We start from the raw sequence: 25,937 nt of genomic DNA, 5'->3' as shown, positions 1-25,937 counted from the left end.
ATCCTGCGGAATTTCCGAGGTGCGGACCAAAATCACACAATGCAGAGGAACAACACACGCACTCCGAGACCAACACCTGCATGCAGCCACTCGCTTGCAGCCCAAGCCTTTCAGCTGGCGAGAAAAAAATATAAGCACAGGCATCCACGAACAAAGTTCGAGGTTGATCTCTCTCTCTCTGACAGCCAGGGCCAAACAGACCGTCTCATGCCATAATGGGCGAGGCAAGGCTGCTTGCATGGATGATCTGATGTGCAAAGAATACAAAGGGCTCATGCGGACGGCATCGTTGCCGGTGCTGTGCCTTCTCCGCCTGCAGGAACGGCGACGTGACCTGGCAATCGAGCTGGTGGCAGGCACTCGACTGAAAGGCTCGCGATACCCCATGCTCCCGACCCGAGCTTGTCGCCTCCGAGGATCGGGCGTCGGTCTCCTCTTGCGCCCGCTTGATCATCGATATGGGCCGGTCGTTGGGCGACTTTGACAAAGGCAGCTTGAGTGGGCTGCGTCAACACACTGAAATGCGGAAGGTGCGTGTTGGGCTCGTACACACCGATGGGTGGGCCTCGACGGCGCTCAGCATCGAGGCTCTCCTGCAAGGCCGCCTTACGCTTCTCGGTCTCCTCCTCCTGCTCCTCTGCCGTGACGACGGGCAGCTTCTCGCGCTCCCAGGGCGGCAGGTCGTTGAGAGCCTCCGGATCGTCCTCCGGCTCGGCTTCGCCATCAGCGACCTCTTCCTTGACCTCGTCGGAGGGTGCGACCGCGTCGTCGACGTCAAGGTAGCGGTTGAAGCGGGGAAAGGCCGAGAGTCGATCCTTGCGCGTCTCATTGAGCTCGGTATTCATGCCGCGCACGCTGCGAGCCATCTCGAGCATCCAGTTCTCCTCGGTGATGTCCATGCGCTGCAACGCTGCTTTGCGCGACTGCCAATTCCCGGCCCTGACCCACGGCGCTTGACCAGCATCGCCGAATTGAGTCACGACCGGATCACCTTGTGGATCAATCGTCGTGTAGCTGAAGACATCGGCCTTCTTCTTAGGACGCTCTCGCTCGCGCTCGGCCTCTCGACGCTTCTCCTGTTCCTCCATCGACATGCCACCCACCGTTTTGCCTTCTTTGACTCCTGACGCGCGCGCCTCGGCTTCGTAGTAGTCGTCGACGATGGCCTTGCCTCCGCTCAGGAAGCGAGCGCCATGCAGCTTGTACACGTTTCGAGCCGGGACCATGGTTACGTTACGCGTTCTGAGCTGTCCGCTCAGACGACCATCCTCGATCAGCTTTTCCTTCTCGCCCTGAGTGAGCTCAATCTTGAAGATTTGAGGGTTGCGACGGAAGAAGTAGAGCGAATCTCGATAGCCCGCCGAGCGCGCGGCGTCGATGGCCAGCATGTAAACCTTTTCCGGGTCCGACCGCTCGTCCGAGGTGAAGTTGTACGCCTTGTATGTTCTACCGCCCTGCAGTCGACCTTTCTCGTCCACTTTCTTATCTCCTTCGGGATCGGATGGAAGGATCACCTCCTCTTTGTCGTCCTCGAGACGCCATTTGGTTCCCTTGACAGTGATGGTCTTGCGTCCTTCCTCATCGACTCCCTCTTCGTCGTCATTGTCGGCGTCGCCGTCGCCGTCAGCATCTTCGTCTGCATCATCTTCGCCTTCATGTCCATCTCCATCTTCAGCGTCTTGCATGTTGGCATCATCATCCGCTCCATCTTCTTCCTGCTGCTCGGCAGCGTCGCCAGGTTGCTCGGACGCCTCTTCTTCGTCTGCTGGCGTTCCTTTCGAGCGGCCTGAGCCTCTTCGGCCGACCACGGACACTCTTGGAGCCTTTCTAGGGCTACGTGCGGATCTGGACGCGGCGGCGGCCTGCGCCTGCGGAACAGGGGTAGTGGACGATTTGATGCGAGTGCGGGTGGCACGGCTGCGCGGTGTCGAGGCGACGTCTCCCTCAGCATCGTTCTGTCCTGCTTCCTGGTCTGATGGCTGCTGCAATGAGTTCATTTCGACATCCTGATCGATCTCTTGCTCCTCTTGCTTGGTCGGTTGCCGACGCGAGCGACGTGATGGAGTGGCTCGACTGGAGGAAGCCTCTGCTCCGAAAGCTTCTTCGTGGGATCTCGTCCGCGACAGTCGTGCGCTCCTCGATCGCGAGGATGCAGCACCACGCGAGCTCTCGGCCGTCACCATCTCCTCGTCCTGCTGATCGTGTGCTACATCAAGTGGCTCATCTGCCTGAGGCTGCGCTTCAGACGTTGATGCAGCCGTGGTCGTTGTTGGTTGGGTGGATGCTTCTTCAGCCGCTTTGCGGACCTTGAGCGTGATGCCTTTGGTTCGAGCCATACTGTCAAGGTCGTCGGCGCGAGCAATGCCGTAGATCCAAATCGGCGGGAACTGTTTGATGGATGATGAGATCGTGACACATCCGTAGTTGGAAGTAACTAAACTCAAACTTCTTAGCTTTGCAGGAAACAAGTCGTGGAGGTCAACGCGGAGAATTGCAGTCAGACGGACGCGTTGGATCGGACCCGATTGGGGCTTCGGCTTCTTGTCTCCAGTCGAAGCTATTCAAAAATATTCTTTTTATAATAAAAACGAAATAAACTGGCCATGGTATCGAGCAGCAGCGGCCGGCTCTTCTGGCAGGCAGCTGCAAGCTAGCCGGTCGCTGGACCCTGAGCTTTCTGTTCTCGAAGGGTCTTGCCTGGCGTCGCCACTGTCGCCTATTCGTACCGACGGATGCCAGCGCGAGTACAGCAATCCAGCAGTCGTGCTGCATTTCGCCGCCTCGACAGTGAAGTCATGATCTTGCGGCACTACCATGATCAATCGACAGGCCCAGATCGCAACCGCCAAGCTTGATTTGGGCGTTCACTTTCGCTTTCGACGTGCCAACCCACTGAGCACCGGACAGCTGCCGAAACAGGATGGCAGCGCCACATGTCGAGCATGAGCTTGTCACTCAGACGCAAGTGACCTCAAGAAGTCAAGAAGTCGAGATGTCCAGTAATGCGGCGGACGTGATTGAGAAGCAACACTGGCAGGCACAAGAACCCGAGAAAATTGAGTTGTGGGGCAACTGGATCAGGATGCTGACGGGTTTGGCTGATTAATGTGCAGATCTCCACAGCAGTCATGGCAATTTGCCAACCGGTGCATATAGCCACACTCCTTTCATGACGGCAGTGACAGAGAGAACAAATGATTCGCTAGTGACAGCTGAGGTCCAAGCGGCGAAAATGTCACAGGCTTCCTGACTGGCGTCGCCTTCCCTACGCGCCTCCTCATTCGGCCTCATTCGGCGAGTCGAAACACGGATCCGCAGCATCGGAACAGTCATTCCTCCTCTCTGCGTTGGCAAAAGGGGAAGACTCTGCCTCAGAACTGCAACAGCACGAGCGCGCCAACGCGATGCGAGGAAGCAGAAACCGCACGGTATCTTCTTCGTCTGCAGCCATCAAGACTGTATAAGTATCCGGTACAATCGCTTCCACTACTCTTAAGGCTCACAGGCTCTTGTCACAATGCTTCCTGCGCTACACGATCCTGACAGAGCCGCCTTGGCTGCCAGCTGGGATGACGACAGCTACTTTTGTGGCCATCCCGATTCCCAGGGAGAAGATGGAACCGGCGCCGATCTGTGGGAAGACGAGCTGAACAATGACGTTGCGGTACTAGGTAGCCCTCCAGAGACCGAATCAGTCAGCAGCTTCGACGGCAGCATCGACATCGTGATGGAATCTGGATCTCTGGTGTCAATGCCGACTCTGACCACGGAAGACGACAATGGCATGATCTATTTCATGGGGCGAGACGGCAACACCTTCCAGTGCTCCGCGAACGATATTGCCGACCAATCACAGGTTCTGTTTGACATGATCAATGTCGGCGGACGACTAGTTCGGCTGCCTCTGCCGGCGGACGAAGTCGAGCTTCTCGTGAACTCGTTGCGCGACAGCTTCTTCGTACACTGCTGGGCGAACTCGCGTCTCAAGCTTCTGGTTCGAGCAGTGGAGCTCTTCGTTCACTACGGCATCTGCAATTGGGACAGGGAAGGGATCGAAAGGACAATGATCGCTTGCTTGAAAGAGCACTGGTCCCCGGACGATGCCTTTTTTGAGGTGACACGATACGATCTCACCGATGCGTCATTCACGGAGAGACTCCGAAGTCTTGCTCTCCGCCAAAACATGGTTTGCCTATGCGAACAGATAAACTTGTTGGTGCCATACTGCGACCAGGAGGAGGATCGACCTCGCAAATGGCGCAAATGCTCGGCCAAGTACGTGTGCAAAGCAGATTGAAGTGAAGAGGAGATGGATCGGTAACTGACAAGCCTTATACCCCCGCCTGTCCAGTCTAGCGATCGATCCGGCAGGAACATCGGCCTCAAGACGATATGACGGCTTCTTGTAAGCGTCGACTCTTTTGTACACGATTGTAGTAGCCGTAGTCCGCTCTGCGTCCTCGCTCTGCGTCCTTCTTAGTGGCACATTCAGTCAAGCCTTACGCGCAACAGAGAAATGTCTGACACGATGATAGAAGGGAAAAAAGGACTATCTACAGAGCTTGCCAGCACGACAAAGTTTCACAAAGCTACCCCCAGAGAGAGAGAGAGAGAGAGAGAGAGAGAGAGAGAGAGAGAGAGAGAGAGAGAGAGATACACGGAGCCTTTCCACACAACGAAGAATGCACGGACTGGCAGAAGACCACAACCGAGCGTTCTGCTCCTCGTGACCTCTCTCTCTCGTGGTGGATCTTGTCACGGCTGCTTGTCAACTTCATTCAAGTCGTCCGATTGTCGACCCTCAAGGAAGGATGGTCGCCACGATCTTCCTCCTGTGGGCAATGTGACGGAATTCGCAAAGCGTGATACCTTGCCACGTTCCCAGGTTGAGTCGTCCGTCGGTGATGGGAATGGTGATCGACGGACCGATGAGACTCGTCTTTGTGTGCGAGACAGAGTCGTCTGGTCCCTCGTCCTGTTTAAAAAGCAGCATCAATCAAGTTCTTCAGTAAGGGTAAAGGCAAGATCGATGAATGGTAAGTATACTTACAACATGACGCCATTTGAGACTCTCGGGGACCACGTTGTCCAGAGCCTATCAGTACGATCACAACACGAGCGGCGGCGACGCAGAAGTAAATCGAAATGTCAATCATTGGGACTAGCTCGGACCTGAACGTCAGTTAGAGGAAGACCTACCATATCCATGTCCACTCGAACATCTTTGTCAAAGTTCTCGTTCAAGGTAAGCGCTGCAGATGTGTGCTGGATGAACAGCGTCAGCATGCCGATCTTGACACCCTTGAGGCCTTCCTCGAGGTGAGGCATGACCTCGTTGGTGACGAGGTGGCAGCCTTTGCTGCGGGAGCTGAGGGTGAACTGTTTCTGCCAAGGCATCGTTGGTTTCAGAGCGACGGTGGTGGCTGCGTTAGCGTCAGGTGAACAGCGACACGTATGTCTCTTGCGGTAAAGGAACTCGAAAATGCCCGGAACAGGAAGGATCCAGTAGAGTATCGCTGAGGCGAGGACGAAAAGTACAACCCAAGTCGGATCTGCGTATTGACCAGCGCGATGCTGTGCTTTGAGCCTTCGACGAGCTTCTCGTTTATCGATGGGTACGTGTGGAGATTGGGAGTACAGCGTTGTTTCGCTGTCGCTTGTTCTGGGTGGTGGTGACGGTGGATAGCTGGAAGGCATCGCGATGGAGGTTGCTGAGACAGCGTCGTGCTCGCACAGACTCACGTTGACATCATCCCGCATCTTTTTCTGCCAACAAGTGGAGTGGGAGAGTCGTTCGACTTGACATTCTTTCTTTCTCCCGACAGCTCGCTCATCTACACTGTAGGTCTCTGGCCATCACCCGGCGGTCCGGACGTTTCCGAGCCAATCGCTGCATCACAGAAGCTGCGGTGGTTCACAAGAATACTGCAGTGAACGATGACAATAACGATTTGGTATAAATTTCAATGGTACAAGTGAATGGCTGCGTACGGGAAACCCAAAACCTCAACCTGTGGTCGCCAGGGGCTGTTGCTGCTGCTGCTGATTTCCATCCTGCTCCGCATATCGGATGTAGTTGGGTTCATCATCAGCGGTCTCCACCCAACTCTCGTGGATCGGCTCCGGGATACCTTCCATGTCATCATCCGCGCTTCGGTGAGCAAGGCTGCGTCCTTCGAGACCCAGCAGCCGTTCGGCCTGGCTGTCGCGGTATTGAACCGAGTTGCGGTTTCGACGCTTTGCGTCCTGCAAGGGAGAGCCGTCCGCGACGCCTTGGTCCAGCGGATCAATGTCGGGCACCTCTTCTTCGAGACGCCTGGGAGCAGGTTCGCCGTTGGCATCAGTCTCGAAAACAGCGTCGAACTCTGTCAAGAATAGCGCAAAGATGCCGGCACCGATTGCTAGCGTAGGACTGAAGACGATCCCGACATTTCGCATGGTCATTTTGTTGACGTCCGAGTGCTCGATGATCTTGATCAGGTGGCTGCACAGAGTTCGCAGGAGCGAGTAGTTGGCCAGAGGTAGCTGCGAAACAAGATGGCCCAGCTCGTTGACACGTTCCACCCGATCCTGGAGCTCGTTGATTCGCATAAAGTCCATGTGAAGCTCGCGCGTAAGGACGCTGGTGGGCAACTCTCGCAAGAAGGTCTTGAGCAAGCCAGCGATGGCGTGTGGATCGAAGAAGTCGTTCTCGGTGAGCAGATCGACATCGCCTTCCATGTTGAATCGGTCCTTGAGCGTCTTGATGACGGCCGATGAGCCAGAAAGACGGTAAATACCTTCCTCCAAGAAGGCATTCCGCTTTTCCAGATACTCGATGCAGCGGTACACGACGGAAGGCAATGCCAGGCCCTCATGGATGCTGGAGATCGCAATCGACTCTGCCAGCGGCACTCCGAACACGGGTCTAGGTTCCCTGTTGTGCTTGTCATGGCCGCCAAAAGCGCGGAATCCTTGCCAGAATCGCTTCTTGTCATCCTTCTTGTTGTCGGATGGCGTGTCGTCCTTGGCACCGAATTTGTAGCCTGCGGGAATGGGTGCGCCGTTGATAGGCCCGCTGATGGCCGCTTTGGAACGACCGAGCGAGTCTCTGCGAGGGCCAGGCGAACCAGGAGCATCCTGCAAGTCGACGTTTCGGTTCGCGATCGGCGATCGAGGCTCGTTGAAGCTGCGATGAGAGGCAGATTGCGGTAACGAGGTGGCAGCGGTCGACGGAGCTTGCTTACCAGTGGCGGTCGAGTCGAGGCTGTTCAAGCGCGCCGAGGGGTTTCTGCTAGAGTCCGGGCCGGCGGAGGCAGCTCGGTCCGTGTCGGTCGCGAAGGGGCGCGAGGAGGTGTCGGCAGATGGGCTGAAGGTGGCATCGGGGAGACGACTGCTGTAGCCGCCATCTCGGCTAGGCGTGGAGGGCTTTTGAGACAAGGACATCTTGCTCATCGCCAGGGTCGGAGATGCGGGTGCGTTATCGACCGAGTTGCCATCGAGTTCAGCAATGGCACGCACCAGCACATCGACCCAGTCGTCGCGCTCCTCGTCGCTCTCAGCGCAAAGGACGTGCCGAGCAATGTGAGCCGGCTCGTCGTGGCTCGCTTCACGCTTTTCGAGGATGAGGAAGGCGTGACGATAGGCATTCTCATCCTGCTCGTTGGCCGAGGCACTCTTCTGCTGTCGACCAATCTGAGCTTCTCTGATGTTGATGTTTCCGATGTGGGGACCGCCACGCGTTTCAAAGTAGCTGAGATACGAATTGCGCAGCACGTAGAAGCGGGTGACCCATCTGCCGAGATTTTGGCCCTTTTTGGTGAGGAAGCCTTCCTTGTTGCACGAGGCTGGGTCGCGGTTGCGGTTGGGCACAACGTCGGTGCAGAGGAAGGTGCAGACTTCATCCTTGTCGGGCAGCTCGAGCACCATGAGGCTTTGAAGGTAGATCTCCAGCAGTGCCTTGCGCTGATCCACCTTTGCGGGCGCATGGTCCTTGAAGAGCGCTTTGTCGGGCAGAGGGGCGAGACGTTGGGCGGCCTTTTTGCCCACCTTGCTGCGAAGCTTGGCATCGAGGCCGACGATATCCGTGTAGCTCTTCTCGATGGTCCAGGACGTGGGAGGCGTAGGTTCACCAGAGGACATGCTGTTGATTCCCCACGAGGCAGGCGGGTGAAGGATGTCGACGGTGATAAAGAACGAGATGGACTCTTTGCCGCGATCGGGCGCGCGATAGTTGGTTCCTTGGATCTTGACACTGGCTACGCGCAGAAGTGACGAGTCGAGCCGAGGGGCGAGAACGCGCTTCTTGACATCGTCTTTGGATCTGCGCGAGCCGAGGCCACGCGAGAGACGGTCCTCGGATACGACCTTGGACACAAGGGATCGCGTGCTGGTGGAGGAGGGGATCATCATGGGCGTGACTTCGGCTCGATTGCGGTTGGGACCCGATGCTAGCAGCGACCTCTCTTGCTCTGCGCTCCTGTCGACGTGTGGGGAAGCGACGACGCCAGAGGCCGATGGCTGAGTCTGGCTCGGAGGGTGAAGCGCACGGAGAGCATCTTGAGCGGCTGATGTCTGCGGGGTCATCCCGATTGTGTGAGGGCCCTCATCCGTACCTGAAGCCGAGCTGCGGTCGATGGCTTCGAAATCCTCCTGGCTGGCCAAGGAATCGGTGGGCTCGTCTGCACCGTGACCTGGATGGGCCAAGGACATGGACTGCGCCTGCGCCTGCGCCTGTGCAGCTGCACGCTGCTGCATGATGGAAGCTTGAGAGCCGTTGCTAACACTCCGGTCAGCGCCCGTGTCGACTGGCTGGGTGGTGCGCGAGGGTCCTTGATCGACGCTGGAGATGGGACTGTCGTAAGCATGGCTGGAACCGTTGGCGAAAGAGGGCGTGGCGATTTGCTCGTGCGTGGCAGCGGGTGTTCCGATCGACGGCTGAGGCTGATCTGATGCAGCTTGGTGGGTGCCGAAAGCGGCTGCTGCGGGGGCCATTGAAGCTAGACGCTGTTCGAGATCGGTACGAGAGTTCTGTCGACCGTGGCGCTGCGGGCTGAGAGGGCTCGATCTTCCGCCCTCGTTGCCAAAGGGAAGCCTCCTTCGATCGCTGGCGGGAGAGCTGGGCACAGCACCGGTTGCCGAGGTGAGGTTGGATGTCTTGGTGCTGCTGGGCGCGATGCCGGAAGCACGCTCGAGCTCGGCACATCTTGCCTTGAGGTTCTCGTTCTCTTTGCGGATTCGGCCCATGAGGTTCCAAATGCGAACGTTTTCGGAAGAGAGCTTGGCATTGTCCAGGCAGAACTGGTTTCGCTCAGCCAAGACCTGGTCGAGGGCGGTCACGGGGTCGTTTTCGGAACGAGTCAGAGCTTCGCCCAGCGCTATCGGCGTTGGTGCAGGCGTCGAAGAGGAGCGTGTACCGGCGGCAGGAGCGAAGCGACTAGAAGAGCCGTGCGAAGCGGTGGAGTTGTTGTCGGCGGCGCTGCCGCCAAACTGGTCCATGGCGGATTCGACGCCGTAGCGGGGCGGTCTCGCCGGCGCGCTCGCCATGTTGTAGGTGGAGACGAGGGCGGTCGAAAGCACCGAAGGGCTGTAGCGGCCGGGTGAACAGTAGCGCCAAGGCGATAAAGTATTGGCACGGTGCGGCGATGAGCGTGCGGCGGCACTGAGTGTGGCGATGAGAATGTAGTCGAAATGACCTATTGCACACGAGCAACAGCGCCTGACCGATGCTGGATGATGGTGGTGATCAAGCTGGCGGAGGGGAAAGCTGGCAACAGCAACAACGGGCAAGCAGAGCAGCCTAGGAGACGTTAAATTGACAATCGCGCCGTCGGAAAACCAAGCGTAGACGCGAGCGGACGCACGCAAACAGGTTACACGCAAGCAGAACGGACGGAAGTGGAATTCGAGGCTTGATGCAAGGCCAAGGGAGAAGCAACGGCGACTGCCTTCGCTTCGCCTTGGGCAATTTCGCGGTCCGTGACCCAGCAGCGGCGCTCAATTCGCCAAAAGGGGAACAAGCGAGTCTTTGCAAGTCCGACCGAATGTTGGGCTCTCCCTGCAGCAAGATCCAATCGACTGTTGATGAGTCGGCTGCCAAAGTGGCACGACGCTCTCCGTCGTGTCAAAGCCCACATGCGATTCCAGATATCGCTTCTCAGATCCGTTCCGTATCGAACGGCGTTGGCCTGCTCTCGCTTGCCTTGCAGTCCACCAACTTTGTCGCTTCGCTTTCATGGTAGCACGCTAGAGCACCGTTCCGATAGAGAATCCTTTCGTACGCCGCCTCGCATGCCGCTAGCTCGCGTTGTCCGGATAGTGACATCGCTTGCTAGCAGGCGCATCTCGGCTCTATTACTCTTTGCAGTATCTGACTACAGCACCGCGTCTCATCTCGATACGACAACACGTCGAGACTCTTCGCCACGGTGAAGAAGTCCTTTTTCGGTCTGTTAAGTCATACGACATTCTGTGCTTTATGCCAACTTTTTGGGTTGGACCCTGTCTAAGCGCCTGGACTTGAGACTGGAGCTAGCTTGGTGCATTCACGGTCAGGCACCAGAACAGTCTACGCTTTCCAAATGCATGACCGCGGGGGCCCTGCATGGCGCAGCGCGCCAAATACTTGCTGTTGCTGCTGCTGTTGGATGACAGCTGAGACCATCACCACCACCACAGCGGCCACCCTCTGGAACGCTTAGCTCTGCGCGTCGCACACCCCTATCTCGACTCCGACGCAGTCTGTCACGGATTCCGCCCCGAAGCTCAGGTCGCAAAGCCGATGTAGCAGACACGTCCAATCGAGCCCGAGGTTGCATATGCATGGTCTCGAGACCAGCGCTGCTGCAACGACGCCACCACCTTCACTATGGCGAAGCGCAATGGTACCGATCCTCTCTACGGCTGGACGTTCCACCAATCCCACGATCAGGCCACCGTCCTGTTTCTGGTACCGCAGGCAGTTCCTACCAGCGACCTCGACATCCGCATAGCCAGCGATCACGTCTTTGCGGCTCTACCCAACCATCCACCCATCCTCCATGCCAAGCTCTACGGTCGCGTCAATACCGAGACCTCGACATGGAGAATTGCAGATCGAGATCGAGCTCGCAAGCGAAGGAGTCGCTCCTTCGCACGTTCCACGCGGGCCACCACGAGCCCTTCTGGCTCGGGCTCGACCGAAGCCTCGGATGCACACCGTTCGCAAGCACGGCCACACCAATCCAACGACGCGAGATCGTCCGAGACTGTCTCTTCCGGCTCACACGTTCGTATCGATTCGTCACCAGCGTCCACCTCCAGCATGTCGGCTTCCCTCGTTTCGCTGCACTCGGGCTCCAGCTACGAGGTCTTATCCCACTCCCTCCCCTCCTTGCCTCCGCAAAGTTCGGCTGCGCCTTCGACTCGATGGTCCAGCGGATCAAGCGATCGAGGCTCTTCAGACTCGGCCGATGCCAGTCTCGATCAGAGCATCGTACTGTCCGATCCTGGCGATCTTCGTCGTGGAAGCAAAGGAGGCGCTCCACCGGCCCAGTCTGAAGCCCATTCGGAGCTGAGAAGGTCGCAATCGATTTCCGATCTGGCTTCTGCTGCTTCCGTGGCACCGAGCTCGCCGGTAGAGCCACCACAATCGCCGCAAACCTCGCCCCTGAATGCAACGCCCGAGGTCCGTCTAATCACACTTCATCTCGACAAGGTGGATACGGGCATCTGGCCCTTGCTGGTCATCGGTCCCGCACCTTTGCAAAATGCAGCTGTCTCCGCACACTTGTTCCGACTTTTGCAGGCGGAGCTGCCTCGTAACGGGTGTATCACCGAGTCGTTCATTCGCGATCGCATCCTTCACCGTCGCGATATCCAACGCGAGCAACAGCAGCGCAGCGCCGCCCAGCTTCAACTCAACCAGGCGCTCGAGGAGGCACTCAGAGGCTTTGAAGGAGGCGATCGCGTGTTAGCTGCCATCCGTAGCGGAAGCGACCCCTCATCACTTTTGTCGAGCTCGCTCGCCCATCTCGAGGAGGCTTCAAGGACGAGCATAGATAGTGACGAGGACTACGGGCCGAACACGAGCACGCTCAGCATCAACACCATTGGCAGTGACGAGAGCGCCACTGTCCTCGGCAGTCGAGTCGCGAGTCTCTCAGGAACATCAATGGGTCTCTATCACGCGCACATCGGCGCATCCAACGCCGCGCAGACCGAAACGGAACGCCAAGAAGGCGACGAGGTTGTCGAGGCATGGAAGGAGCTCGAGGTGCAAGCAAGATACAATATGGACCCTACGACACTTTCGCTGATTGGCTTGCAAATTGCGAACGGCTACACGGCGGAAAGACCGACGAGCGTGGCAGTTCAGCGAGTCAGTAATCCGCCTTCAGGTATTCCCGATGCCTTTGAGTATTTTGCCCGAGCCTGGAGAGCCGCAGATGTCAGTCTGGCGACTGAACGCCTCGTACAGGACTTTCTACCCTTGCTCCCCTCCGCGACCTTCGGCGCAGCAGCTCAAGACAAGACGGCTCGACAATTTCGACTTGCCAATGCAGTGGACGCGGCATCCGAATGTGAGAAAGCTGCGATACCGCCGACGGCTGACGTGATCGCAGATTCCCTGCGTGAACTGCTGCAATCTCATTCGTACCTGTCGCATCGACAACGACTCGTCGCGTCGCTTGGCGGACCAAAGGCGCTCGCACGACTTTACGTCTCGTACGCAAGGCTGCATCTTCCGTCCCTCGCATCCAATCGCTCACCCTTGGCATTCCCCTATGGTCAATTGACAAGCCCTTTCGTCGGTGGTGGTCACGGGGCGATGCTAACATCAGCAACTTCCCGGAGAATATCGGGCCGAAAGCCAACCTCGCCGACATCAAGCCGCACTCCCAGCATAGCTTCCTTGTCCTTCGGCGGTGCCGAAGGCGATGCAGCGTCCCCGGCGAAGGGCACTCGAGCTCCCAACTCCCCCACTGTAGCCGATACGAGCAGGATGGTATCGCCAGACTATGCGGCCCGTCAAGGCGGTTCTGATTCCACCGATTTCTCGGACTTTGTGATTCAGACGAACCATACTTCAGCTAGCCAACCGCCCGCCTTCTACTTTCTTCGCGAAGCTTGTCAACTAGATGGCGATGTGCAAGCTCAGATCAGCGCAGACGAATGGCGCGAAGCTCTTGCACTGGCCGTCGAACACGAAGCTCATCGTCAAGCAGAACGCGAAGCGCTTGCGCAGGCCGAAGAGATGGGTAGTCTGGCTGGCGACAGCCAAAGTGGGGAGCTGGCCTTTGACAGCGACAGCGAAGCCGGGCGGCGTCGAGCGCAACGCCGTTCGAGGATGCGTGCTGCTCAATCCTCCGCCTCTTCAGCCAGCGCAAGGGGTGGACTGTTCAGCCTTGCTTGGCTCAAAGATGCCGACGCGAGCGATTTCGGTCGCAAGCGCAGCGGAAAGGCACCACGCAGAGCGGAGAAGAACAAGCGTCGCAAGGATCGTGGCAAGGCCAGTCGAAGCCAGGAAGAGGCCGGAGTCATCAACTTTGTCAGCGGAGCAGCTCTGCTCGGTGTTGCGCTGGCCGGCAGCGTTGCCGCTCTAGGCTGGTGGAGACGCACATCGGCTGCTTTGAACTCGTCCGCATAGTCGTTCCGATCTCCAGAATCGGATCGATCTGCAACATCCTAGCCTGCATTTTGTCCCATATCTAGCCATCAAACACTCTTTGTCTCCGTTGTATCCATTCTGTTGATATTTCTCGCATCGTTCTTGTCCGCACTCGCAGTCTTTCACGCACTTCACACATCGTTTTCTACGCCGAGGGTGCAACATCTGGGTGTGGTGGGTGACAATTCAGAGCTATGAATCGGTCCTCTGACAAAGATGAGGCGTATCACGCACGAGATGGCAGAGCGGTCACAAGCCGATCCAAGAGCTGCGTCCGCCAGGGTTATGCAGCCTGGTCATACCGATCTTGATCCTCGTCGGCGGCGTGTGTGGTAGAGCGCTCGCCTGCAACGCGCCCTGCGTCGATTCGGCGGCTTGATGTGACAACGACACGCTCGGAATCCTGGGCGTGTTCGGTGCGTTTGCGAAATTGTGCTGATCGGCAGCTGTGCCGTTCGAGCCAACCGACGAGCTGGCATCCAACGACACTGGTCTCTGCTGTTGCGATCTCGCCGCGATCTCGAGCGTACCGATCGACAAGGGCAAGAAGGACTCGGCGGACCATTCGTACCACACGCGATCGCTCGAGGCGAGTCGCCACATGTGAACCTCCAACTCCGAGTTGGCTGGCAGATACATCGGCTCACGGAAGGGAAAGTAGATCGGAAACCAACTTAGCATGTCCTTCGATCCTCTTACGGGATCGGGATGGATGCTGAGCGTCACATTGTCGTAGAGATGCGCTTCAAAGTACCCTGCGAGACCGTGACACGTTCCGGCTTGAGGAATGTGGAATGTGTGTTTTGCTGAGCGGATGTTGTGGCCGTTGGAGGCGGGCAGCCCTTTCTCATCGTACACGAGCGGCGTCATCGCAGAAGGGCGATGTTCGAACGTCCACGATTCTTGCACCTGCTCCCAGTTGAGTCGGCCGCCGCGAGCCGCGAGCAGAGCGACATTTTGAAAGAGGACGACGTAGGGCGTTTCAGATGCCTTTTGCACCGCCGATGTCAGAGCAGCGTTCGAACCGTTGAGCACCTCGGTGTGCAGCTTGGACGAGGACAGCGGCGAAAGGAAAGCCGTGTAGGACGATGGGATCGAGATACCATTTGGCTTGAGGAAGCGCATAGCTCCATCGAGGCATTCTGGCGACAGTTCGTTGTCGCCAAAGCTACCCAGCAATTCGCTGACCACGATATCCGGTCGCTCGGCCATGCTCGACGGCACAGCAAACTTTCGCATGTCGCCGTACTGCACCCTCACTTGATCGCCCCACTCGAGCACCTGTCGTTCCTGCAGAGTGACGAGCGCGTTGGGATTCTTCTCCAATGCTACGAGACGCACCGCTCGTCCTGCTCGATCAGCTGCGTTAAGGCAACGGTCCACCAGCGGGCCTCTACCAGCTCCGCACACCCAGATTAGCGTGCTCGCAGTGACAGGCCGATCGAGCAGTGCCTTGTACACTGCCTCCTCGTACAGCGCATACTTGACTGGGTCGCGCTCGAACACCTCGTACGTTGTGCCCTCCAAGTTGTCCATTAGGGGCTGAAGTGGCGCTTGTAGCCAGTCAGTGTATCCGCGTGCAAACGAGTCGACTGCGCCGTCCGGTGGGGTCGCCTTCTCCAAGTGTCGCACGTATTGCAGGTACGCCAGCGGACCACCTCGCGAGTGCGTTGGAGGTGGGCTGTGTACGCCGCTGAGCACGACGGTCGGGTTTTTCCGGAACATGGAACGGAAGAAGGCTTGAGACGCTTTCGAAAGGACGGGAAAGCCTTTGGCGTTGGCGAGGTAGGCAGCGCTGGGCACCCAGAGCATGCTGACGGGCTCTGCCATCCAGCGTGTCAGGATGCTAGGGGCAGGCAGCGGACTACCAAGATCCAGAGCAACCTGAAGGCGGGTGTTGTAGGAGCAGAGCTGTCGGATCTGCTCCCATGTCTCCCAAGCCCAATCGTCTTCAGCTCGCAGCAGAGCTGCGGACGAAGCCGCGCTGGCGTGAGACGCCTGCGAGCTCGCCGAGGCTGTGCTGCCGGCAGTGTTGGATGCAGTGAGCCCATACCCATTCTTTGCGCTCTGACGCGAGAGGATCTTGTTGAGGATGTAGGGCGAAGAGATTGGCAGCTGAACGGTGATGCTCATCCACGAGCCGGCAGGGGCCGTCTCTGCGCTTCCGCTGGTCAGGCAAGAGTTGATAGCACGAGCGTAATCGGCGAGGAAAGGGCGACGAGCAGGGTCCGACGACGGAGGGGGGATGACGACGTTTGAGATGCCGAGGTAAGAGGCGTAAGCGAGTTCCTGACGAAGAGCCAGCTCGCAGTCGAGACGAACGCCTTCGTCGGGGGAGTCGAGCTCGATCCACTGGCTGGCGAGCGCAATGACGCCTTCGGTTTCTTCGAGCTTGGTCAAACTGACTTCGGAACGCTTGAATGCGGGTGCCGCTCGCCATTCCTCGGCCTCGCGGGCGATGGTAGCGAACGTCTGCCCTGCACTGCTGGCGGCAGGAGATGGAGATGGGGACTGCCTACTTCCACCAGCAGAGAAGCTGTTGAGACCCTGTCGACTGCTACTGCGAGCCAGCAATGCTGCCGGCCCGGAAGCCATGGGAACGGAAGTCAGCTGTGCAGGCTGCGCTGCTGATGACGAGGGCACCTCGTTTGGATTTGCGAGGCAGAGTCGTTCCCATCGCTCCTTCCATCGCTCGTTGGCGAGTTCTAAGACGATGAGGTCGTATCCCTGTGAACGCGAGAGGGCGAGCGTCTTTTGCGCTGGACTGAGCCCACTGAGTGCTGCTACTGTGGAGGCGTCGAGGTCTGCAGTGAGGCCGAGCGCTGCGGGCGCCGGACCTGTGGCTGTGTTGAGCGCGTTGGCGTGGGAGGCTTCGGGAAGCGTCGGGAGCGCCTGAACATTCTGCTGAATGTGAGAACGTCGATTCGGATTGCCCGAGAGCGGCGCGGCCTGTGCTGAGTTGACCTGATCAACCGCAGAGGTGGGCACATGCAATGCTACGGACAGGGGTGGTCTGGCAGTGCTCTCGGTCCCGTTGGTCTGCAAGGTGGCCTCCACCGCTGCCATGCTGGAGGATGGCATGGCGTAGGAAGCGAGCCGGTCGGATGATTTGTCGAATTGATGATGCCCGTGGTGATGACAGAAGGTGCTGACTGTGACTCGAAACAGTAGCGCAGATGGATGCTGCTTGCTATCGAGTCGGATGTTGGCTTCCTCATATACAGTGTAGTACTCGATCAACCAGCGAAAGCATTTCGCTTCCGAGACCAACACTTTGAATAAAAAGAAAAAACAAAGCGTGACGGCTCGAGGCGTGCAAGACCCGAAATTTCATCTCCAGCACCCGGCACTCCCGTCACGCCGCGTGACCAGGAATGCACCTCGTCATCCCTTCTCATATTCAAAAATGAATAAAAATAAAACTACATAAAAGAGCAGCTCGGTGTCTCTACCGCTCGATTCGGTGCGAGACAACGGTGATGATCTTCGATCTCGTCGCTCTTTCATCTTCGTCATCTCAGCCCGTCGAACACTCTCGTTTCTTATCTGGTACGAAGCGGAACAGACTGCGGCTACTCTTTCAGCTGCTAGGAGTCAAGCGTAGCCGCGCAGAGGGGAAGAATAGCGAGACTGAGCTCTTGCCGGTGTCGATGCCGCTAGCTCGTACCTGATCACATCCCAGCTGCCCACGTGCTGCGCGGGCTCTTCCGTCGCCCGCATATGTCGCCTGGTCGAACAAGCAGCACACATTCTGGGGACCTTTATCCGCATTCGAGTCGGGTGAAACTTGCTCAGACCGACCATGTCGAGCTACGCCAAACTCAAAGAGATGGCGCTTAAGAAGGCGGAGGAAGAGCAAGCCACACTCAACCAGGAGCGCGAGCGGAAAGAGCGTGAAGCAGCGGCGAAATTGGCCGCACGAGAGGCTCAAGAGAAAGCGCAGCAGGAACGGGAGCGCAAGATCCTCGTTCAGCGTATGACTCGTCAGAAGGAGGAGGAAGCCCGCGAAAGGATGCGCAAGGAGCATGCTGTCAAGCTCGAACAGGACAGGAAGGCAAGCGACTTGAATGCGGCAACCTCAAAGCAGGCAGCGTCCAATCTTCCCAAGCCAGCATCCATCAAAGCGTCAGGATCCACCCAGAAGATCGATCTCTCCCACCGGCTCAAGCCTAGCTCGGCAAGCGGCAATGCATCCAGAAAAAAACGCAAGGTCGACGAAGATGACTTTGTCGGCAACCGCTTAGACAGGGTCCGCCCAAACAAGACCGAGCGTCAGCCGTCATCCGCAAGCTCCAGCGCTTCCAGAAAGAAGGCAATTCCAATGACTCGCGAAGAAAAGCAGGCCATCAAGCGAGCTAGGGAGTTCGGCTCCCTTCCAAGGCTACCTCCCATCGGACGCATCGGTGCGAGCTCAGGCTCGGCGAGGAACAGCCCAAGTATCGGAGCAGGCGAGGCTGACAGACCGGCTCGACCTTCCGGCCGCGCGCAAATGGCCAAGGACAACGGGCTGGTAGCACTCGGCACAAAGAAGCGCGACCAACGCACCATCGACGAGATCGAGCGTGACCTCAGAAAGCTCAAGGAGGCCAATGGGCAGGGAAGGAGTGACGGGCCCTCACAGGCCGAGCTCGAACGTGAAGCCGCCTTGGCTCGAAGGCAAAAGGCGATGGAAGAGAAGCGGCGGAGCGACCTGAAGGCAAGGGAACGTGCGGCGCTACGCAAAGAGGACGGTGATGGCAACGATTCCACGGACGACCTGTTCGGCTCCGACAGCAACGAGAACAAGACGGATGACGTGCGACGAGGCAACACATCTCAGCGGAAGGACAAGACGCAGCACCACACTCCTGCGAACCACACGCAGAGCGACTCTCGGCACGCCAGCCGCCCGTCATCTGCTTCACAATCCGTGGAATCGAAAGCTGTGGCTGGACGAGCTATGGGCGGGATCAATCCGGCCGACTTTCTTCCTGGCGCTCCGCTTCGGCCTGAGGCTATAGCTCGACTGAGCCAGAAGGCGAGATCGACGCCAGAGTCGGCCCCAGCCTCACGCCGACGTTCGCCCGATTTCGAGACCACGTGCAAGTCAAGACGATTCGAGTCAGAATCCAAGTCATCTCCCGCGCCGGCAACAGCATCTCCCTCTGTCGCTCCGCCGCGAAGGGAGACCGCACGAGATCGGTTCATTCGGGAGCAAGAGGAGAAGAAGAGAGCAGCGGCGGGAAGCTCCGGTTACGATGGACGGCGAGCCGGCGGAACACCTGCTCGATCTGCTGCCGAATATGACGGCGAAGAGGACGACTATTCGGACGAATATGACAGCGAAGGGATCGATGACGATGATGATGACGACGGCCGAGGCGGAGGTAGCCAGAACTATCGCGACGAAATTTGGAAGCTCTTTGGCAAAGATCGCAAAAAGTACGCCAGCAGGGTCGTGGACAGCGATGACGATATGGAAGCGGACGCAGCTTCGGTATTGCAAGAAGAGCTGAGAAGTTCGAAGCATGCGCGCGAGGAGGATCTACGAGAAGAGCAGATGGAGAAGCAACGAGAGCGCGAGAAGCTCCTCCGCAAGCAGGGTGCGAAGCGCATCTAGGCTCGAAGTTCGAGAGTCAAGATCGTTGAGGGGCTTCGGGTCGTCTTTCCAATGTCCGTTTTCGAGAAATGCTCGGTCTAGCGACCATCCTGCACCGTTTCTGCCGCGTTCTCATTCGCATCAATGGACAGTGGAATCATGCATAGTGGAATTTGTATTGTACAGAATGCCTGTGCGGTACTGTGATGTGAGAGGACGAGAGAAGAAGCAAAGAAGAACCATTTACTGAAGCTGCAAGACCCAAGCGCTTGCAGGCTGAATCCTGCGGTAATAGTTGTCTATTGTCTCTGCCACGGCAAAGCCGAACTTTTCGTAGAAGCTTCGCGCTTCGTCGTTGGAGGTCTGTACATGCAGATAAATGGAATCGACCTTGACGCTCTTCTTGACAGGTTCGGGTTTGATCTCCTTGCCGTTCTTGTCCTTCTTTGGTTTGGGTAGGGGAGCATCTTTGTCGATGACCTGAATCTCCTTGCCTGGGCTGACGTGGTCGAGGACGTGCTGCAGCAATGCCGACGCGATGCCAAGACGTCGATACGGCGCTAGGACGCCAAGGGTCATGATGTAAATCCGGACCACGTCGTTCGAGACCGGCTCGATGCGACAGCAAATGGTGCCTACTGCCACGTCGTTGAAGAGGCCCAGCTTGCAGATCTCGGCCGCGTCGGGATGCAAAACATCCTTGTAGAAGCGTTCCGAGTACTGCACGGGAAAGAGAACGCTGTTGAGCTTTCGGAGCTGACCGAGGTTGTTGGGAGTGAGCTGCGCAACGTCGATCCTCTTTGGCAACAAGGATCGGACGGGGGCTGCTGGCCGCGGCTCGTAGCTCATCGGAGGAAGCGGCCAAGACGAAGAGGATGAGGATGTTGTGGCGGTGGCAGCAGACATGCTCGAATTGCGGGATCTCCGATACAACGGAGGCGGGAGAGGGTTGTCGCGGTGGAGACAGGAAGGAAGCCGAGATCATTCTCGACGCTGAAAGGCGCTCGCTCGCTCGCGTCGCAAAAAGCAGAAGCAGCGGCCGATTAGCTTTTGGTAGGTTGAATTGTAAGACTGCTCCGCTGTGACATAGTTCACAGATTTTCAGTCAACGCGACGTTGAGGCCGCACAACTAGCACAGCACAGGAAACGGCATCATGGGCTGGTGACCCTGATGGAGAGTGTGCATTCAAGCACTCCCACGCACGAGCCTCCTTCCTTTCTATCACCAACACCGTCATCCTTAGCACACTTGCTCCCTGGCTCCTAGGTTCGGTCATTTGCTCAGACGAACTTCAATCAGCCCGGTGCGATCCTGTACCGGCTCCTCGCCATGGCTCGCTAGATCCACCGACCTCCACCAGACACGGATCCACTATCAGCGCGAATTGCGTCTGGCCATCCGACCGACTTTGTGATCAGCACACCATCTATCTTGCTCAGCAGGTTGGACGCTGTCCGCAGCGTGGCTGTGCCAGAAGCGAGGACGCCAGGCTCGCTTGCTTCGTCGGCTATCGCAAACATGTCGAACCAACGCTCTTACGACCAATATGGCCGTAGCGCCTACGACACACCTTCGCAGCAGCAAGCACATTCGTACGATTTTGCGCATGGAGCAGCTGGAGACCTTTCCGACCCGTATCACACGGATGCCCGCACGCAGTACGGCGCATATGATCCTCGCTCTCCATACAGCTCCACCGGTCCGTCTTCGCAGTACGAGCCCCAGGATAGCCCTTCAAACTATGCGTACGCACATCAGGGAGAGCACATGGCGTCTGCGCCATCTCCTCGCTCAGCAGCACGACGCACACAAGCAGCAGTGGACCAAATGAGCCGCATGCAGCTTCGAGATGGCACCGGCCAAAGCGTGGGCGACTCAAGCTACGACCACTACCAGCAACAGCAACAACGCCCGCACCACGCATCGACGCAGTCCAGCTACGAAAGCAACGTTGATCGACCACTGAAGTACTCTCAGAACGGCGCATACCCGTACGCTCAGCAGTCATACACCGCAGGCTCGACTGCGAGGCAGAACGAAGCCGCCCGCTACAATCGGAACGACGCAAACGATCTCTCCTCAAGACCGCCGGATCCGCCGTCGTCAGCAGGAACACATCCAGCCCCTTCCTATCGTGCCGTGAGCGAACCCAACGACCGACCAGTATCGTCTTCAGCTAGCGGCATCATCAGCTTGTATACGGATGACGCGGGCACTCCGCTGGTCGACCAGATGTCGAGCTTCCATACTTTCTCCTCCGACGCGTCCGGCTCCACAGACTATACCTCCGCCAGCATTGCTCCTGATCGAGTCCGCTCGGCCCATCAGCCATCACAACGCAAAGGCCGTCCTCTTCCCGTCACCCCGGCTGTCAAGCGGACAGAATACGCTCCCGAGCCATATCAAGCCGCCTCGTCAGGGTCTAGAAACACGACCAACGCACCGGCTTCGCCCACTTATTCGACCCAGGGGAATGGAGTCGACTCGTATGTACAGCAAGGGTACGTCAACTCGAACTCCCCGCAACCCAGTGCTTGGTCGCCCCCAGTCACTCCCTCTGCCGGTCAACATAATCAAGCTCGTGCAGTCTCGTCCGCGACGTATTCTGCGCCATCTTGGAGTCCAGCTTCGACGACGCAAGGCACTCCCAACAGCTCTTACAGCCATCGTCCGCTGCCCTCCACCGCTGCATCCTTAGATACGTCCTTCTCGCCACCTCCGAAGGATGTTGCCACTGCCTCGCCGCTGTCGGCCTTCCGTTCTCCGTCATACACGCAACAAAGCACTCGATCGGCATGGTCGCAAGCCCACAATCGAGGCGAATCGGATCAACGAAGCTTCCAAAACACGTACGCGAACCAAACGCACACGGTCGATTCTGCCTATGACCCGGACTCGCGCGAAGTCCCTAGTCCAAATAGAGCCGCCTTCCGTCAGCGCACACAAAGCGAGGCTTCCGAGTTGTCGCTCAAGCCAAGCAGATCTCATCGTCAGCCGCTGCCGCCCATCCCTAACTCCGCGATCCCTTCGCGCCAGAACGACTCGTTAGGGAAAGGCTATCCGACCAATTCGCCGGCGGCGCAGTATGGACACCATTCAACTCCGGATCAGGAGCCAGCGCGAATCCCCTCACAACGGTTCGCCTCACAACCTTCCATTCAGCGTCAGACCAGTTACGGCCAAACTTCCCAGCCCATGTCGCGGCCACCTGCGCAGCCAAGAAGCGCGAGCTACAAGACAGACGATAAAGCTCCAAAACACGGCCACGAGCGATTCGATTCGCTTGCGTGGGAGCCTGTCAATAGCCCACGCTCCGCCGCCATGCGAGCCCTTCAGCCCAGTGCGCCCTCGAGCTCCGGGCGCCCTCGCCGAGCGCTGGAATGGTCTCTCCTCTCCACGGTGGCCCTCCTCCTGCGTGCCAATGTGCCGCGCGGGGTTCAAATCAAGGGAAGCATCGACTATCCCAACAGTTTCACCGGCAAGGATGTCGTCTCGACGCTGCAGGACTTGCTCGGCTCAGACGAGGTAGGGTCGCGGCATGCTCTCGTGGTCACAGGCGACCGGTCCAATCTACGTCATGTGGCCCTCTCTCTGGCCAAGTCGCTCAAAAGCCAGCTCTTCTTCCACGAGGTTGACTGGGGCGAGAACGAGCTGACGGACGACGTCGACATGGTCTATACTTTCCTCGAAGACAGTCTCGCGGACGTCGGTTCTGCTTCAGAGGATCCCGACGACTGGGCGGCTGGTCTCAATCACAACTCCGCCTTCGACTCGAATCTGCAGCTGTCCGTCGGAGGAGGCGCGACCGGGCGCGATCCGCGTCGCAAACCAGCGCGCGTCACGGATCTCGACGATCTGCCCAACGGCGTCTTCACACCGCTCACACAGTGTTACAGTCCGCTCTGCGTTCCTGGCAGATCATCCTCGTGCTACAGTCCGTCCTGTCCAAATTCGGGCTCCAGTCCGTTGCGCCTGACGGTTACGGACATGGAGAGCAGAGCTGCCGCGATCGGAGGTGTCCTCGATCGCGGTCTCTCCGCGGACCAGACGCAAAAGAAGGCTTGGGCAGAGATCGTCCCGCCCGAATTGCTCAAGAGTGTCCCGCCTGCCGAAGTCGCACGGCAGAATGCAATCCTAGAAACGATCCAGAAGGAGGAGGAATTCCTAGCAGACCTCGAGTTGCTCGACTCCCTCTTTGTACAAGGGCTGCAGAGGCCAAGCGATGCCGGCGATCCTCCACCGCTGCCCATCGGCCCGGAACGCGACGACTTCATCCGCGAGGTGTTTGGCAATCATCGCGAGCTGGCGGTTCACATTCGCGCCTTAGTGGAGCGTCTGCACATCCGTCAGAGGGAGGAAAACCCCATCGTCCAGACCATCGGTGACTTGTTCTTAAGTGCTTCGCTCGACTGGGGAGATGCCTACACCGCTTATCTCGTCAACTACCCTCTCGCCATCAGCAGAGTCAAGCGCGAAATGACGATCAACCCACGCTTCAAAGCGTTTGTAGAGGCGTGCCGACGCCACCCAGCAGCACACAAACATCCGCTCGAAAATTTCCTCTTCCGACCACCCGCACGCTTGCAGAGGTACCATCTGCATCTCGAATCCATCCTCAAAAAGACCGAGGAAGGCAATCACGATCGCGATAGCCTGCAGAATGCCATCGATATTATCAACGATCAGTGCAAAACGTCTCAAGCGGGCGTCGAGGCGGCCGAACTCAAGGTCAAGATCCGCGAGTACGCCTACAACCTGTCGTCCAAGAGGAACAAGCACGCCATCGATATGGACCTCTTGAATCCGGAACGTCAGCTCATCCACCAAGGCAGGGTGCTGCGAAAGCCAGATGCCTTCGATTTCGACTGGACCGAGCTTATGGCAATCCTCTTTGACAACTATTTCATCGTCACCAAGCAGAAGCGCATCGCCGAAGGTCCTGACGATGACGGCTCTAATGTCGCTTCTTCGTCGCCATCAGCGGGCGCTCGCTTTGTGCTCGCAAAGAGGCCGATTCCCGTCGAGATGCTCGAAGTGAGCGGCCTTACCGACTCGTCCATCTCGCGATCCATCGGACTAAGCAATTTCCACATCAGCCGCGAACGAGAGGCCCGCGACTTTTGGCCTCTGACCATCTCGCATCTGGGCGGCAAGATCGAGCCGATCACGCTGTACGCGCCTTCGAAAGCCGCGAGAGATCAGTGGAAGGCCAAGTTGGACGAAGCGATCGGTCTGCGCACGGCGGTCCAGGATTCCCATAAAGTGTTCGACCAGCACGTCTTGAGCGACGACATCTTCGCCATACCGCCCTCGATGAGCTTGGAACCGGACAAACCCGTGCCAGGAGTCGACGCGAGCGTCTTTCACGGACGCGTCTCATGCGCCGTGCCCTTTGTCACTGCAGACGGGCGGCGGCTGGTGGCTGTTGGATGCGCCGATGGAGTCTGGATCGGCCTGCGAAGCGATCCGAAGTCGCTACGCAAGGTGTTGCACCTGAAGCACGTTACGCAATGCGCCGTGCTCGAATCGTTCGGCATATTTGTGGTTCTCGCCGACAAGGTGCTCATCTCCTACAGCCTCGAGGCGCTCGTGCCTACGACAGCCAGCAGCGCTTCGATGCTCCGCCCGCCACAGAAGCTGAGCGGCAATCGAGACGTGCTCTTCTTCAACGTCGGCGTGCTCAAGGACCGCACGCTGCTCATCTACATGAAGAAGAAGGCCAACGAGAGCGTGTTCCGAGCCCTCGAACCGGTGCTCAATGCGCCTCGCGGCAGCGAGGGCAAATCCGGCTCGAGCTTCTTTGGCAAGTTTGGCAAAGACTCAAAGAATTCCGACTGGTTCCGAATCTACAAGACCTTCTTCATCCCTTCGGAAGCCTATTCGATCCAGTTCCTCAAGTCGAAGCTCTGCATCATTTGCGCCAAAGGTTTCGAGATCATGAATCTCGACAGCCTGCTGCCAGGCACCATCCCGGACTTTGTACACGCCAATCGCGAAGATGTCCGCGTGCAGCAGCTGCAGAAGCGTGTCGAGACGGCGAAACCGCTGGGGATGAACAAGACGGCGGACGGTGACTTTCTGCTCTGCTATGATGCATTTGCCTGTTACGTGGACCGTCTCGGCGAGCCGACCCGCTTGGAACAGATCATCGAGTGGGAAGGTTTCCCCAAGCAGGTCGCCTTCTCTGGCAACTATGTGCTCGCATTCGATTCGCGCTTCGTCGAGGTGCGAGATGCGCTCACGGGACGTCTGGTGCAGATCATGCGGGGTGTCGACCTCAACTACGTCTCTGGCAACAGCACGGTCACCTCGTCTCACTCGGAGAGTGCGCAGGTAGCGGCGCTCGATGCAGAGGCGAACCCAGTCATCCTCACTCGGCGAGAGCGCGTGGCGGGACGCATCCCCTTCGACTTTCAGAAAGTGGCCGAATTGAGCCCCACGGAGCCGGCTCTAGAAAAATCGTACGCTCCGGCCTTTCAACGAACTACGACGGTGTTGTCTAACGGCAGCAGCCTGAGCGGCCGTCCTTCGGGTAGGCCATCCGTGGCGAGCACCAGCAACTGGATTTGACCAAAGCATTCGCAGTCAATTCAAAACATCTTTTTCAAGGACTTGTTCGAGTGAGCAGGTCTGCCTTTGATGGTGCTAGCGCAGCTTCCAGTCATGGCAAGCAAGAGCGTCCCGTGAGTGAAGTTTGTGTGTGACGCGCTGCTTGTACTAAAGGTCTCGA

General features: G+C 58.0%; 10 protein-coding genes across 10 annotated transcripts; 5 read left to right on the top strand and 5 right to left on the bottom strand.

The window, feature by feature from the left end:
- Positions 1 to 272: 272 nt before the first annotated feature.
- PHSY_004834 (nuclear localization protein) lies at positions 273 to 2,772 on the bottom strand (the record flags this gene model as incomplete). The annotated part of the gene is made up of 2 exons (XM_012335446.1): positions 273 to 2,557; positions 2,727 to 2,772. 2 exons carry the CDS (start codon positions 2,770 to 2,772, stop codon positions 273 to 275), a joined length of 2,331 nt encoding a protein of 776 aa, XP_012190836.1.
- A 745-nt stretch (positions 2,773 to 3,517) lies between these two features.
- PHSY_004833 (3-hydroxyisobutyrate dehydrogenase, mitochondrial precursor) lies at positions 3,518 to 4,297 on the top strand (the record flags this gene model as incomplete). The annotated part of the gene is made up of 1 exon (XM_012335445.1): positions 3,518 to 4,297. One exon carries the CDS (start codon positions 3,518 to 3,520, stop codon positions 4,295 to 4,297), a length of 780 nt encoding a protein of 259 aa, XP_012190835.1.
- Positions 4,298 to 4,382: 85 nt separating this feature from the next.
- Positions 4,383 to 5,760, bottom strand: PHSY_004832 (hypothetical protein; the record flags this gene model as incomplete). The annotated part of the gene is made up of 3 exons (XM_012335444.1): positions 4,383 to 4,498; positions 4,870 to 4,975; positions 5,200 to 5,760. 3 exons carry the CDS (start codon positions 5,758 to 5,760, stop codon positions 4,383 to 4,385), a joined length of 783 nt encoding a protein of 260 aa, XP_012190834.1.
- A 246-nt stretch (positions 5,761 to 6,006) lies between these two features.
- PHSY_004831 (RhoGAP group protein) lies at positions 6,007 to 9,525 on the bottom strand (the record flags this gene model as incomplete). The annotated part of the gene is made up of 1 exon (XM_012335443.1): positions 6,007 to 9,525. The coding sequence occupies one exon, from the start codon at positions 9,523 to 9,525 to the stop codon at positions 6,007 to 6,009; it is 3,519 nt and encodes a 1,172-aa protein (XP_012190833.1).
- A 368-nt stretch (positions 9,526 to 9,893) lies between these two features.
- PHSY_004830 (lysine-specific histone demethylase Aof2) lies at positions 9,894 to 10,220 on the top strand (the record flags this gene model as incomplete). Its single annotated transcript, XM_012335442.1, has 1 exon — positions 9,894 to 10,220. The coding sequence occupies one exon, from the start codon at positions 9,894 to 9,896 to the stop codon at positions 10,218 to 10,220; it is 327 nt and encodes a 108-aa protein (XP_012190832.1).
- A 626-nt stretch (positions 10,221 to 10,846) lies between these two features.
- PHSY_004829 (hypothetical protein) lies at positions 10,847 to 13,606 on the top strand (the record flags this gene model as incomplete). The annotated part of the gene is made up of 1 exon (XM_012335441.1): positions 10,847 to 13,606. One exon carries the CDS (start codon positions 10,847 to 10,849, stop codon positions 13,604 to 13,606), a length of 2,760 nt encoding a protein of 919 aa, XP_012190831.1.
- Positions 13,607 to 13,876: 270 nt separating this feature from the next.
- On the bottom strand, positions 13,877 to 16,708 carry PHSY_004828 (shk1 kinase-binding protein 1; the record flags this gene model as incomplete). Its single annotated transcript, XM_012335440.1, has 1 exon — positions 13,877 to 16,708. The coding sequence occupies one exon, from the start codon at positions 16,706 to 16,708 to the stop codon at positions 13,877 to 13,879; it is 2,832 nt and encodes a 943-aa protein (XP_012190830.1).
- A 721-nt stretch (positions 16,709 to 17,429) lies between these two features.
- Positions 17,430 to 19,226, top strand: PHSY_004827 (hypothetical protein; the record flags this gene model as incomplete). Its single annotated transcript, XM_012335439.1, has 1 exon — positions 17,430 to 19,226. One exon carries the CDS (start codon positions 17,430 to 17,432, stop codon positions 19,224 to 19,226), a length of 1,797 nt encoding a protein of 598 aa, XP_012190829.1.
- A 222-nt stretch (positions 19,227 to 19,448) lies between these two features.
- Positions 19,449 to 20,054, bottom strand: PHSY_004826 (potential peptide N-acetyl transferase; the record flags this gene model as incomplete). Its single annotated transcript, XM_012335438.1, has 1 exon — positions 19,449 to 20,054. The coding sequence occupies one exon, from the start codon at positions 20,052 to 20,054 to the stop codon at positions 19,449 to 19,451; it is 606 nt and encodes a 201-aa protein (XP_012190828.1).
- Positions 20,055 to 20,725: 671 nt separating this feature from the next.
- PHSY_004825 (hypothetical protein) lies at positions 20,726 to 25,777 on the top strand (the record flags this gene model as incomplete). The annotated part of the gene is made up of 1 exon (XM_012335437.1): positions 20,726 to 25,777. One exon carries the CDS (start codon positions 20,726 to 20,728, stop codon positions 25,775 to 25,777), a length of 5,052 nt encoding a protein of 1,683 aa, XP_012190827.1.
- Between the last annotated feature and the right edge of the window lie 160 nt (positions 25,778 to 25,937).

The sequence above is a fragment of the Pseudozyma hubeiensis genome, assembly GCF_000403515.1.
Source record: "Pseudozyma hubeiensis SY62 DNA, scaffold: PHS45, whole genome shotgun sequence".
NCBI lineage: Eukaryota > Fungi > Basidiomycota > Ustilaginomycetes > Ustilaginales > Ustilaginaceae > Pseudozyma > Pseudozyma hubeiensis.
Note: the sequence above shows the minus strand (reverse complement) of the source record. Positions and strands in the feature narration are given on the sequence as shown.